General features: G+C 37.3%; 1 protein-coding gene across 17 annotated transcripts in view; it reads left to right on the top strand.

Annotated features, from left to right (window-relative positions):
* The window catches only part of NCOR1 (nuclear receptor corepressor 1), a 169,092-nt gene that overhangs the window by 125,352 nt on the left and 30,182 nt on the right, over positions 1-13,558 (top strand). For all 17 annotated transcript variants that reach the window (XM_074320229.1, XM_019757395.2, XM_019757394.2 and 14 more), the window contains 9 exons: positions 1,861-1,981; positions 2,084-2,185; positions 2,539-2,639; positions 4,887-5,055; positions 6,874-7,014; positions 8,224-8,307; positions 8,771-9,027; positions 9,387-9,747; positions 12,771-12,998. In XM_074320229.1, the coding sequence (XP_074176330.1) occupies positions 1,861-1,981; positions 2,084-2,185; positions 2,539-2,639; positions 4,887-5,055; positions 6,874-7,014; positions 8,224-8,307; positions 8,771-9,027; positions 9,387-9,747; positions 12,771-12,998 (1,564 nt within the window). The remainder of the gene's footprint in view (positions 1-1,860; positions 1,982-2,083; positions 2,186-2,538; positions 2,640-4,886; positions 5,056-6,873; positions 7,015-8,223; positions 8,308-8,770; positions 9,028-9,386; positions 9,748-12,770; positions 12,999-13,558) is intronic.

Below are 13,558 nucleotides of genomic sequence, written 5' to 3'. Positions count from 1 at the left end.
AGTGGCTTTATTTACGTAATTTGTTAATAATACATGAAATTTTTGGTAATTTCAAAAGACATATCTTGCTCCCTTTAAAATCTTTTTAAATTTAAGCAATCTGTAACAATTTTTTCATGTTTATTAAAGTATAATTGACATGCAATGTTACATTAGTTTTAGTTGTACAATGTAGTGATTTGATATTTATATACCTTATGAAGCAATCACCACGTAAGTCTAGTAAACCGTCTGTCACTATACAAAGTTATTACAATATTATTGACTGTATTCCCTATGCTGTATATTATATCCCAGTGACTTATTTATTTTATAACTATAAGTTTGTACCTCTCAATCTCCTTCACCTTTTTTGGCCTTTCCCCTCCGCCTTCCCCTGTGGCAAATATCAATTTGTCTCTATGAGTCTTTTCCTGTTTTGTTTTGTTTGTTCATTTGTTTTTTATTATTTTATTTTATTTTTTAAAGATTTTGTTGGAGAAGGGGAACAGGACTTTATTGGGGAACAGTGTGTCCTTCCAGGACTTTTTTCCAAGTCAAGTTGTTGTCCTTTCAATCTTAGTTGTGGAGGGCGCAGCTCAGCTCCAGGTCCAGTTGCCATTGCTAGTTGCAAGGGGCACAGCCCACCATTCCTTGCGGGAGTCGAACCGGCAATCTTGTGGTTGAGATCCCACTGGCCCATGTGGGAATCGAACTGGCAGCCTTCGGAGTTAGGAGCTTGGCCGTCCAGCTGCCTGAGCCACCAGGCCAGCCCTCATTTGTTTTTTAGATTCTACATATAAGTGAAATCATACAGAATTTGCCTTTTCTCTGATTTAATTTACTTAGCTTGATACCCTCTAAGTTCATTCATGATGTCACAAATAGCAAGATTTTATTCTTTTTTATGGCTGAGTAGTAGTAGTAGTAGTAGTAGTAGTAGTAGTAGTAGTGTGTGTATGTGTGTGTGTGTATGTACACACATACCACATCATCTTTATTCATCTTTTGATGGATACCTAGATGGTTTCCATATCGTGCTGTCGTAATACTGCAGTGAATATAGGGATGCATACATCTTTTCAGATTAGTGTTTTGATTTTCTTCAGCTAAAAGCCCAGGAGTGGAATTGCTGGGTCAGAAGAGTTCTGTTTTTCATTCTTTGAGGAACCTCCATACTGTTTTAACATAGTGGCTGCACCAATTTACAATCCCACCAATAGTGCTCAAGGGTTCCCTTTCCCCACATCCTAGCCAGCTGTTACTTATTGTCTTTTGATGATATTAATAGCAATTCCGACAGGTGTGAGGTGTGGTATCTCATTATGGTTCCGATTTGCATTTCCCTGATGATTAGTGATGTTGAGCTAAGACTGATGTCAAAGAATTTACTGCCTATGTTTTCTTCTAGGAGTTTTATGGTTTCAGTCTTACATTTAAGTCTAATTCATTTTGAGTTTTTTGTTTTGTATATGGTATAAGGAAGTAGTCCAGGTTAATTTTTTTTTTTGTATGCATCTATCTGTCCGGTTTTCCCAATACCATTTATTGAAGAGACTGTCTTTTCCTCATTGGATATTCCTGCCTTCTTTGACATAGTTTAATGGGACATGTAAGTGTAGGTTAATTGATCATATAAGTCTGGATTAATTGATCGTTTTTTAAATTGACCATTTTATTTTTGTATAAGTTGGCTTTTTATTAGTTGACCATATATGCATAGATTAATTGAACATATGAGGCTTTTCTTGCTTTACAAGGACCTATTCTTAATTTGGGGCATGGAGGTATAGATTTTTATGAATAGAAACATGAACATTAAATTAACAGTTGGCTTTGTGAAAAGACGGTGTTATTTTAGTCTTTTGAAATTATTTTTAGGGAACACCCGGCACTTACTTGACTTCCCATAATCAAGCTTCTTACGCTCAAGAAGCAGCTAAGCCCTCCGTGGGCTCTATCTCTCTCGGACTGCCACGGCCACAGGAATCTGCCAAATCAGGTCAGCGAGTAAATACTCATAATGTTTCTGCAAAATTTGTAGCATCAGTCAGTAATTCAGCACTTGATGTTTTTATGTTTCTCTTGCTTTGGTCCACCACAGCTACTGTGCCCTACATCAAGCAGGAAGAATTTTCTCCCCGAAGCCAAAACTCACAACCTGAGGGTTTATTGGTCAGGGCACAACATGAAGGAGTGGTCAGAGGTAAAATATGCTGTTCGGCAGAAATATTAAACTTTTGTCCCCAATAAATTTATTAAAGTAAGTTTTTAATATGTTTTAATGGTGGGTATTTGAGTTGAATCTTTAAATTTTAAATTTAAGTGGTCTTTTCATATATAAATGATTTAAAAACTTTGAAATTCTATATTTCAGCAGTTTTTTGTAATAACTGCAATATTATTTTAAAATCACATTTCAATAAACCAAAAACTTATATTTTTTTATGCTGCTGTTTCCTTTTCTTGTTATACCTCTCCCTAGTAGGAGACGATTTTTTGTTTGTTTTCTTTGTCAGGGGTCGGGGGATATAATTTGCTAAAGTTTTTTTTATTCAGGTACTACAGGAGCCATTCAAGAAGGAAGTATAACTCGGGGAACGCCAACCAGCAAAATTTCCGTGGAAAGCATCCCATCGCTACGGGGCTCTATCACTCAGGTTAGTTATGGTCATTCCTGATATACTGAACAACAGCTAATGAGAGAACACTGGAGGTGAAGTCTCAGTAACTTTGGCTCTTCTAGCAATATAGTTTTGTGATTAAGTTGTTCATTTTTCTGGGTTATGGGACAGGGTCTCGGTGATGATAAATCCCAGATCCATAAACTGTCTGCATAAAGACATTAATGTGATTACTTTGACCACAAGCTGTATTATCTATTCTAACCTATCATTTGAAAGGTCAATTATTTGAAAATTGGCAAAAGAAACAAGTTCTAATTGATGCAGGTCTTGCTGTCTTCCTGGCAAAGCTTTTTCATGTGCTCAACTTAAATAGACATTGAGAAGAAAATCATTGTAAGTTATTTGCTTCTTTTGTGCCCCTTGTGAAAAGGAAGGGCTGCAATCTCAGTATGTAAGCTGCCTTGCTAGAACTTAGGAAATGCTAAACTAGGAAATATGGATGGCATTGACAAAAGCACTAAAAATCAAGTATCTTCTTCTAATTTTGGCTAAATAAATTGCCAGTTTTAATTAATAAAAGGTCTTTCTTTTCCTCAGTTAGAAGTTAATTTTAGTTTGAAATGTAAAACAGTCCTTAGCCTCTTTACTAATGTAGATCTGGGAAAGATAATTCTGTTTTGGGAAATCATTATAAATAGAATCCTGTGCTTTTGCACGTTGTACCTGTCACAGGTTTTCTGTTCTGTTCCTCTTCTTTGTTGTTAGTTCCAGTTCCCTAGGGCAGTGGTTGTTAAAGTGGTCCCCAGGCCAGCAGCATCAGTGTCACTTGAGAAATTGTTAGACATTCAGATGCTCAGGCCCCTTCCCCACATGTACTGAAGCCTGACCCATGGGGGCGGGGCCCAGCAGTCCAGATTTTCCAGCCCTCTAGTGCCTCTGCCTTGTGCCTGTTTGAGAACCATGCCTTAGGACCTTGCTGACTAAGTGTGGTTTGTGCTCCAGAGCATCAGCATCATCTGGGAGCGTGTGAAAATAATGCAGAAATTTCATTCCCCACTCTAGACCTGTTGAATCAGAATCTCCATTTTAACAAGATTCCCCAGTGAGTGATTCCTCTCTAAGACATGGTTTATGGTATATGGCATATAGTTATCTAGAAAGTTACCTATTAACCCTTCAGATTTCTCCTCCCACATTTGACCAAAGTATACGTTCTCCTGAAATTAGTTTGCAGATTAAGCAAACATTTTAATATAGACAGAAAAAAAATAAATGACCTGTGCATATTATTTTTTCTTCTTCATTTTCACTCTAGTATCTAAACTGTGGATAGGAAGACAGAATGCAGTAGATCGAACGAGACTAGGCTTTACCTGATTATTTTCAAATTAGTTTGTCCATATGGCATGAGCACTTCCGAAGTGGGTATTGAGGATTTCCAGATGTTTACTACTGAGCTCACTTAACGGCTGGATGAATAAATGTATTGGTCTCATCATTCTTCTGCTGTAAGCATGTGGTTTCAGATAGTCCTCTCTAGAATTTGGGGGACTCTAAATGTGTGAGTGGACTAGGTCTGGCCTCCCACTTCCATTTCAAGCCAAGCAGCTCATTTGTACAAGGTATTCTACATATTAGGTTTCATGAATGATTTTCCTTGAAGAGAAGGGTTTACTGCTTAAAGGAAGGGTAAAAGAACCATGGTCATAGGCAACCCAGAAGAGGACTAAAGATGGTGAAAATTCAGATGATAGGACCCAAACTGAATCCATATCACAAAATGAAGAAGACGTCTGTGTTTTTCTTCCCCTCTTATTGATGACCAGAGGTCTAACCCAGTAGATAGTTTGGTAATTGAAAGTTCTTTTTTCCTCTTACACATTATGAGAAAAAATTGTGGTACTGTAAATTTAAAACTTAATTTATTGTTTTATTAGAAATTTTGAAAAAGTTTTATTATATTTACATGACTTTAGGCCTTGACAAATTTTTTTCTGACTTAAGTGCCTTCATGTAGAAGGTTTTACTTAAGCTGATTCAACTCATACACCTATCAGCATTTTAAAAAGTTTTGTGTGTCAGCGTTCAAGGACAAAGAAAGATAACAGTATTTTTTTATATTTATAAAAATTGAATGTCTGCTTTCCTCTCGTGCTTCTTTTTTATTCTTTGAAGATATGGGTTGATCTAACTCTCAGTGTGATAGGTTAAATTTTCTGAATGTCTTGCATTTCCTCTAAACTTAAGTGACTCTGGTACTTGTGTTTCATTTTATGGCAGGGTACCCCAGCTCTGTCCCAGGCTGGCATACCAACTGAGGCTTTGGTGAAGGGATCCATTTCTAGAATACCCATTGAAGAAAACAGTCCTGAGAAAGGCAGAGAGGAAGCTGCATCCAAAGGCCATGTTATTTATGAAGGCAAAAGTGGACACATCTTATCTTATGATAGTAAGTATTGTATCTGTGTGCTGAAGCCAATACTATAACATGTGACTAAAAACATGGACTCTGGTCCCCCTACTCACTTGGCTTTAGGGAAGTTAGTTTTCTTTTTGTGAACCCAAATTTCCTCTCTTTAAAGGGAGTTAATAATAGTACCTTCTCAGGAAACATTTGTGAAAAATGAACTGAGATAGTCAATGAAGAGTGGTTAACAGTGCAGAGCATTAGTGAGTGTCCCGTAAGTGATAGCTAACATCAGCTGTGGTCAGGTGATTTAGCCTAGGTAAAGCATCTTTGTTAACTTGAATGGGATCACTTTTATTTTAAATGGATTCCTATTTTATGAAGTAAGAATTAAAGAGTAGATAATAGCCTGATAATCCTGGAAAGAGTACTGAATTTAAATTCTCCTTAAATATAACTGTTTTAATGTCTGTATGAAAACCTTTCTTTAGATGTATATTTGTTATATTTTCCCAGTAATATTATTTTATAAGAATGGCTCAGTTATGGTAGTAAAGCCAAGTGATGAACTGGATTTAAGTTCTCATTTGCGACTGTTTTTGTGATCTGAGTAAATTATTAGTCATGCTTTCCTTTCTCTTCGAATACAAAGAAGTAAAGTATGTGAGCCCATAGTGCCTGATACATAGTAATTTGCTTATTTCCGTCTTTCTTGTTTTAACCTTTCTGGCATGTATTGGTTTACATTTTGTTTTGGGAAGAAGTTAATGTATCTTGCCTAAGTCAGAAATCTCAGTGTCATCTTTGACTCCTCCTGAAGCTTTCCACGTCCAGTCAATCAATCACTAAGTTGTTTCTATTCTCCTTCTTAAAGTCCCTGGAGTCCATCCATTTCTGTTTAGTTCCCACTGTTACCATCATCTTTCATCTGGATAACTTGGTAGCTGCCTAACTGGTCTCTCTGCCTTCAATTTTAAACCATAGTCAGAACTGTACATCATGTCACTTCCTGCATGTCACTCTCCACTGCCTGTAAGTCATTGTTAAGCCCCTTACCTTGGCTCAGTCACCCCTCTATGATCTTCCAGCTTGTCTCTTTCCACCTTTCCCCTTAGCCCTCTTGCACTTACCGTGTTTCCCCGAAAATAAGACCGGGTCTTATATTAAGGTTTACTCCAAAAGACGCATTAGGGCTTACGTTCTGGGGATGTCATCTTGAAAAATCATGCTAGGGCTTATTTTCCAGTTAGGTCTTATTTTTGGGGAAACACGGTACTTCCCCTACGTGCTTCATCCCAGCTCCACTCTACACATTGGCGATTAACTGAGTTTAAGTTCTTTTAAAGTACCGTACTCGGTTTTGCCTTGGGGTCTTTGTGCCTGTTGTTCCCTTGGCCTGTACCACCTCCTCCTCCCTTTACTTTGGACTTAAGCAACTCATGTTTTATCCGACACTTCTCAGCTTAAACATTACTGCTTCCAGGCAGCTTTATCTGTATCTTTAAGTGTTAGATTTCCCTTCCAACATTCTCATTGGGCATTATCCTTCTGTTTTCATAGTACTTATTATACTTTATAGTAATTGCCTATTAATTTATCTGTATCCATCACCATTGGATAAGTTTAATGAGCAAAGGGACTTAATTTGTTAACCTTATCTGTAAACCTAGCTTATGCCTGGAACTCAAATATATTTGAATGAAGGAAAACATTTTTATAAATATCATCTATACAGATGTATCTTGTAAGTTAAACCTAGTTTTTATATTGTTATTTTTATAAGACAGATGATAAAATTATGGTAACTACTGTACACCAGGCCTTGGGCTCTGTCTGAGCAATTCTTTCTATGTTCTGCAGATATTAAGAATGCCCGAGAAGGGACAAGGAGTCCAAGAACAACTCATGAAATCGGTTTAAAAAGAAGCTATGAATCAGTGGAAGGAAATATAAAGCAAGGGTTGTCAATGAGGGAGTCTCCAGTATCAGCACCATTAGAGGGTAAAATGTTTCCAGGATGTTATTTAGATACATTTAATTTTGTATAGTAAATTTGCATTGTTGGGTTAGGATGTATTCAGTATGTTGTTTCTACCTGAAATTTATATTAATATATAAATGAAACATTAATATGTATAACATATTAATAATAGATAACATATTAACATATGTTTAAATTTATATTCATATCTACATATAAATCAAGTGATACATGACAGTGGAGGGAAGTAAAAATTAAACATAATTGGTCACATCATAGAATGCTCATATAATTTGTAGATTATTACTGTTTGAGTTGAGTTTAAAAATGTAAAATTTATTATGAGAACTTTGTTTTTATTGTGAGGCAGATGAAGTAGTGGAATGGATAGAGCAAAGACATGTATTTGAATCTAAGCTTCACCCTATCTATCCTGGTGAATTTCTCTGTGCCTGTTTCTTCTGTAAATTAAGGGATTGTATCTACCATTGTGTGAGGATAAAAGACAGGTGTCCAACTTATGTTGATCATATGACATGCATTCACTAAATGATAGTTACAGTTTTGTTCTGTTAATGATTTGCTTTCCTTAAATCTTAACCTGCCTCAACTGTTTAATTTTAAGCTAGATGAAATACTAAAAACAGAGTAAGGACTCCTCAATCTTAAAAATCCTATGTAATTTTCTAAGAGCGGGATTTTCTGTGTATTAAAAAAAATCTCACTTCCCTTTACTTTAGGGTAAAATTTATCAGCAATATAACATGACACTTCTTAAGAGATTATTTACAACTCTTTCATTTTGATTTATATGTTTCATCTATTTTTGAGGTATCCATTTTTCATGTTTTCCCTTTCTCACAGATGTATTTCAAAGCTAAACAATGATTTCTAGTCCCTTTGTATTTTCTCTCACCTTGGTAAAGAAGCATTGGGATTTTAGATTTAGCTTTGAAAGTGTCTTTCTTTGCCTTATGACCTATAATAGATGTCTTCTGTGGCCATTTTCTATTTAGGAAAACATTTCAAAAGGAACAGGTGATGTCATATTGGGTATTTCCAATTTTTATTGTTTCTGTGACCATCTGCTGAATAGTTCACAAATTTAAAATGGTATCTCTTTCTCTATAGAGCTTTTATCAAAAATATATTCTCTAAGGACAGTATAAAATATATGTGAATTGACATGCATATTATGTTTAATGCTTGAATTGTTCTTGTTTTGAAAGGGCTAATATGCCGAGCATTACCCAGGGGGAGTCCTCATTCTGACCTCAAAGAAAGGACTGTGCTGTCTGGTTCCATAATGCAGGGTAAACTTTTTGTTGGTTTTGGCTTTTATTCATGACATTAATTTGCAGTGCATGAAGCCTGCTTTTCAAGATATTTTTCCTTTTGAAATATAGATATTTAAGGCTTGATTATAAATCATCTGTTTCTGAGCTACATACTTTGTTTGAAGGTGGTAGTTGCCAAATCTTCGAATATAAAGACATCTTCATTATGTAAGAAACATTCTCTGATTGTGAAGAATGATGTATTAAATTTTGAACAACCCTAGAAAATAATGACTGAATATTTATTTAATAATCTGTTGTAATCAGAAAATTGATTATAAACTACAAGGTGGCAAAGCATTAATTTTTTTTAATTGTGGTAAGGTATATGTAAAAAAATTGACCATTTTAACAATTTTTAGTGTATACAGTTCGGTGTCTTTTTTTGCAGCCATTGGCATTATTTTAACAAGTATGTTTGTTGAATACTTTTTTGAAGGCACACCAAGAGCAACAACTGAAAGCTTTGAAGATGGCCTTAAATATCCCAAACAGATTAAAAGGGAGAGTCCTCCCATACGAGCATTTGAAGGTGCCATTACCAAAGGAAAGCCATATGATGGCATTACCACCATTAAAGAAATGGGGCGTTCCATTCATGAGATTCCACGACAAGATATTTTAACTCAGGAAAGCCGAAAAACTCCAGAAGTAGTCCAGAGCACGAGGCCAATAATTGAGGGTTCCATCTCCCAGGTAACTAGATTGTGGGTCTTTTTGTCAGCCATTCCACTTGAAACTGTGATATTTATGGAGCATTTTAAAAAAATACAACTTAATAATTAAAAGTAATTCTTACGATGTCAGATCTCTGGGAAGTAAACGTGAAAGTTTTATGTATGCTTTATCATTAGGTTTTTCTGTGTCCATATTGTGGAGTGTATAATGTGGGCAAGGATGCAAGTCAGGACCAGCGGGATTGTGATTGAGACATCCACACAGACAATAAAGATGACTACAGCACACTGTAATTGCCATGAGCCAAATATAGACCTGAAATGGAAAAATATTCAGATGCTTTGGGCTACCTGTAATGTTTGTTTCGTTCTCTTTAGGGTACACCAATAAAGTTTGACAGCAATTCGGGTCAATCTGCCATCAAACACAATGTCAAATCCTTAATCACGGGGCCTACCAAACTAGCCCGAGTGATGCCTCCACTAGAAATTGTGCCAGAGAACATAAAAGTGGTAGAACGGGGGAAATACGAGGATGTGAAAGCAGGCGAGCCAGTGCGTTCCCGGCACACCTCGGTGGTAAGCTCTGGCCCCTCAGTTCTTAGGTCAACACTTCATGAAGCTCCCAAAGCACAGCTGAGCCCGGGGATTTACGAGGATGCTAGTGCACGGCGCACGCCTGTGAGTTATCAAAGCTCCATGTCCAGAGGCTCACCCATGATGAACAGAACCTCTGATGGTATGTTATTCTTATATCCTGTCTGATCATTTTTATTGTCCCTTTTCACATCGGGCAAGTAGAGAATGTTGAATTGTTAGCTTTATATTGTCACAGGATCTGTAGATTGTGCTTGATGCTAGGTCCGTGGGATTCTACCAAATTAAAAGTAGGCATAATTGTGGGTAAAATACCTAATATTTTAATCAAGTGCAGAGTACGATGGAGTCTAGAAATGTTCTGGAATAAGTATATTCTTAGGTTTTTCCAGCTAATTATCTGTAAGGATTTCTGCACGTCAGTTTTGACAGTGTTTCTTCAGTGGCAGTCTGGTGTGGAAGTTGAAAGTTTAGGGTCTGAAGCAAGATTGTTTAAGCTTGAATTAAAGTTCTTACTGCATGAACTTGGGCAAGTGACATAATTTTATCATGCCTTAGTTTCCTCATCCATAAAATGGTAATGTAATGTTAAGACCTACCTCACTGGATTGTTGTGAAGATAAAATGAGGTAATATGTTTAAAGGACTTTAAAAGAATAGCACTTGATAAGTTTGAAGGACACAATAAATGTGAACTGCTGTTACTGGTGGGTATATCAGTAAGGTAAGAGACACTGATTTTTATCAGGTGGTTGGTCCCTGAAGCAATCTGAAGCCCTTAAAAATGTATCCACTTACCATTTAAAATTTTACTGCAATACATATTTATTGAGGGTTCTTGTGCAAGGTTCAGGGCTGGACACTGCGAGAGTTGTAAAGGTGACAAGTGTTTTAGGCAGTGTAAGAGGAGTAGCGTGAAGGGAGGAGGAAAGGGAAGTGCCTGCTTATGGGTGGGGGGTGATTTCAAAACCTTTTAGCTCTAGTTTTGAAAAAGAATTGCCCTACAGAGGGAAAAGGTATTCCGCATTTGAGCAAGTTGGGGCCTGGAAGGGGATGTAATAAACCAGTGATTTCTTGGTTGTGACAGGCAGATTTGTTTGATATTGTCAAAATGTTAATAATTAGATGGTGGTAATGGTTGTACAACATTGTGAGTGTATGAATGCCACTGAATGGTACCCTTTAAAATGGCTGAAATGGTAAATTTTGTGTTCTGTGTATTTCGGGTGTTGAGACCCAATTTCCAACATGGTGTGGGAAGTGTTCTCTGCACCAGCAGACAATTCTCAGACATCAGTAGGGTGTCCAGGAATTTAACTTAGTTCCAACACTATCTACCCAGAGACAGCATCAGATTCCATAGGTTAAGGGTTCAGCCTCCAAGACTGTGTACCCCCTCTCCCTACCCCAATTCTGCCAAATTCAGATGCCAGTCAGGCTGTTACTTGTGCTACTGACTGCAGATTGGAGGTTCCAAGGACACCCTTCAACACAGGATACCAGTCGCAAGTCCAGATTGTTACCTGTACTTTTCATCAACTGGCTGTAAATCAGAGGTTCCCACGACCTCCTCCTTGGATTTGATTAACTTGCTAGAATGACTCATGGAGGTCAGAGAAACATGCTACTTACTAGATCACCGGTTTATTATAAAAGGATATAACTCAGGAGCAGCCAAATGGAAGAGATGCATAGGGCAAGATATGGGGAAAGGGGTTCGGAGCTTCCATGCCTCTCTAGGCTGCCACTGTCCCAGCACCTCCAGATAGGAAGCTCTCTGAACACAATCCTTTGGTTTTTTATGAAGGTTTCATTATATAGGCTTGGTTGATTAAATCACTAGTCATTGCCAATTTGACCTTCAGCTGCTCTTCCCTTCCTGGAGTTCAGGGGGTGGGACTGAAAGTTCCAACCCACTAATCACATGATTGATTCTGTTGGCAACCAACACCCATCTGTAGGTCCAAAAGTCACCTCATTAACATAACAAAGACACCTTTATCCCTCCTAACACTTAGGAAATTCCAAGGGTGGTGAGTCAGGAACTGTGGATGAAGACCACGTATTTATTTCTTATAAATCATATATTGCATGCAGTGTTTTACCACAATTACTAAAACAATTGAGTATGTTGGCCAGTAAGCGTTTGGATATGGTAGACATTGATGGGAAGATCTTCCCTCTGAATAACATCATTTAGAAAAGAGGCTAGAGTGGGGAGGAGGTTGATGTTGGTGAGGAAATGAGAAAGTCTTCATGGAAGTACAAGCAAGGAAAATTAGTACAGTAGGCCCCCCCATCCGTGGGGGATACTTTGCAAGACCCCCATGGATGCCTGAAACCTCGGATAGTACTGAACCTTATGGATGCTCTGTTTTTTCCTATACATACATACCTTTTCACTTAAAGGAAGCATTTTGTCTTCTCTTTGGCATGTCCTAATTGCCAGCACCGCTTGTTACTCTTGTACTTTTGGGTCATTAAGTAAAATAAAGGTTACTTCAACAAAAGCACTGCAGTATGGTGACAGTTGATCTGATAACCAAAATGGCTAAATGACTGATGGGCAGGTAGCCTATACAGCGTGGAGACAGCCGGAGAGCACAAAAGTTCATCATACTACTTAGAACACCGCCCAATTGAAAACTTAAGAATTGTTTATCTCTGGAATTTTCCACTAATATTTTCAGACTACAGTTGACCTGGGTAACTGAAACTGCAGAATGCAAAAGAAAAGAGGTTGGGAGGACTACTGTATATCTTAGTGACTCATGGGTAACAAGGAGGCTGGGTAATGCAAGGAGAGGAAGTTGAGATTGATCTATGTGAGATAAAAAGAATAAAGAATGCTAAAGTCATACAGAAAACAAAATCATTTATAATGGGATTTAAAGAGGAGTATTGAACTTCATTTTAATCTTAACATTAGGTGGTAAAACACTGGTGCTATGATCCAAAAGGTGAGAATCTGCAAATCTCAAAATCTTCCACTAGTTCTTCACATTTGCATATTTTACAAGATTAAATGTTAAATGTTTAGTGGACAGGGAAAAGCAAAATATTATATGACTATAGTCTGCATTTGAATGGTTGAGAAATGGATACAAATCATACTTAGCAAGTTTTCTTAAGGATTTTTGTGGTGTTGGCTCTTTCTTTTTCCAGTTACGATTTCTTCTAGCAAGTCTACCAATCATGAAAGAAAATCGACACTGACCCCTACCCAGAGGGAAAGCATACCAGCGAAGTCTCCAGTACCTGGTGTGGACCCTGTAGTAAGCCACAGTCCTTTTGATCCCCATCATAGGGGCAGCGCCGCAGGAGAGGTTTATCGGAGCCATCTTCCCGCACATTTGGATCCATCCATGCCATTTCACAGGGCTCTGGATCCCGGTAAGCACAGTGTGTAGTGCTAATGGTAAAGAACTAATACACCTGCATGAGTTTTAAAACTTTCTATTTATTAAAGTACAATATGCAGATAATTGCACATATCATTAGTATACAGCTCAATGAATTTTCACCAGCTGTACACCCACATATTACCAGCATCCAAATCAGGAAACAAATATTACCAGTACTCCTTAAAGAACTAAAAATAATAGGTATATGAAAAGCCCTCTTATATGATGGCATTTGTTTAAGCTGATTGAAAAAGTGGCTTAATGTGAAGAATTATTTTTAAATGGCCCAGGCGTACCTTAAACATTTTAATTTACAACACAGGCATTCATTTACTAGTGTTCTGATGTGAGGCTCAGGTCCACGAATGAAACTTCACCATTGTCTTTCTTATATAAACAATGCTTACATTTCCAGGTTTGTTTTTTTAAGTGAAGCTAGAATTTAGAGAACTTCAAATCAATCTAAAGACAGAATCCTTCCAGATATTTTTCCTCCTGCTTTTTAAAAATTGTCTAGTCCATACCTGATTCAAAGTCTGTATTGAGTCT

Source organism: Rhinolophus sinicus, linkage group LG15, assembly GCF_036562045.2.
Source record: "Rhinolophus sinicus isolate RSC01 linkage group LG15, ASM3656204v1, whole genome shotgun sequence".
NCBI classification, from domain to species: domain Eukaryota; kingdom Metazoa; phylum Chordata; class Mammalia; order Chiroptera; family Rhinolophidae; genus Rhinolophus; species Rhinolophus sinicus.
Note: the sequence above shows the minus strand (reverse complement) of the source record. Positions and strands in the feature narration are given on the sequence as shown.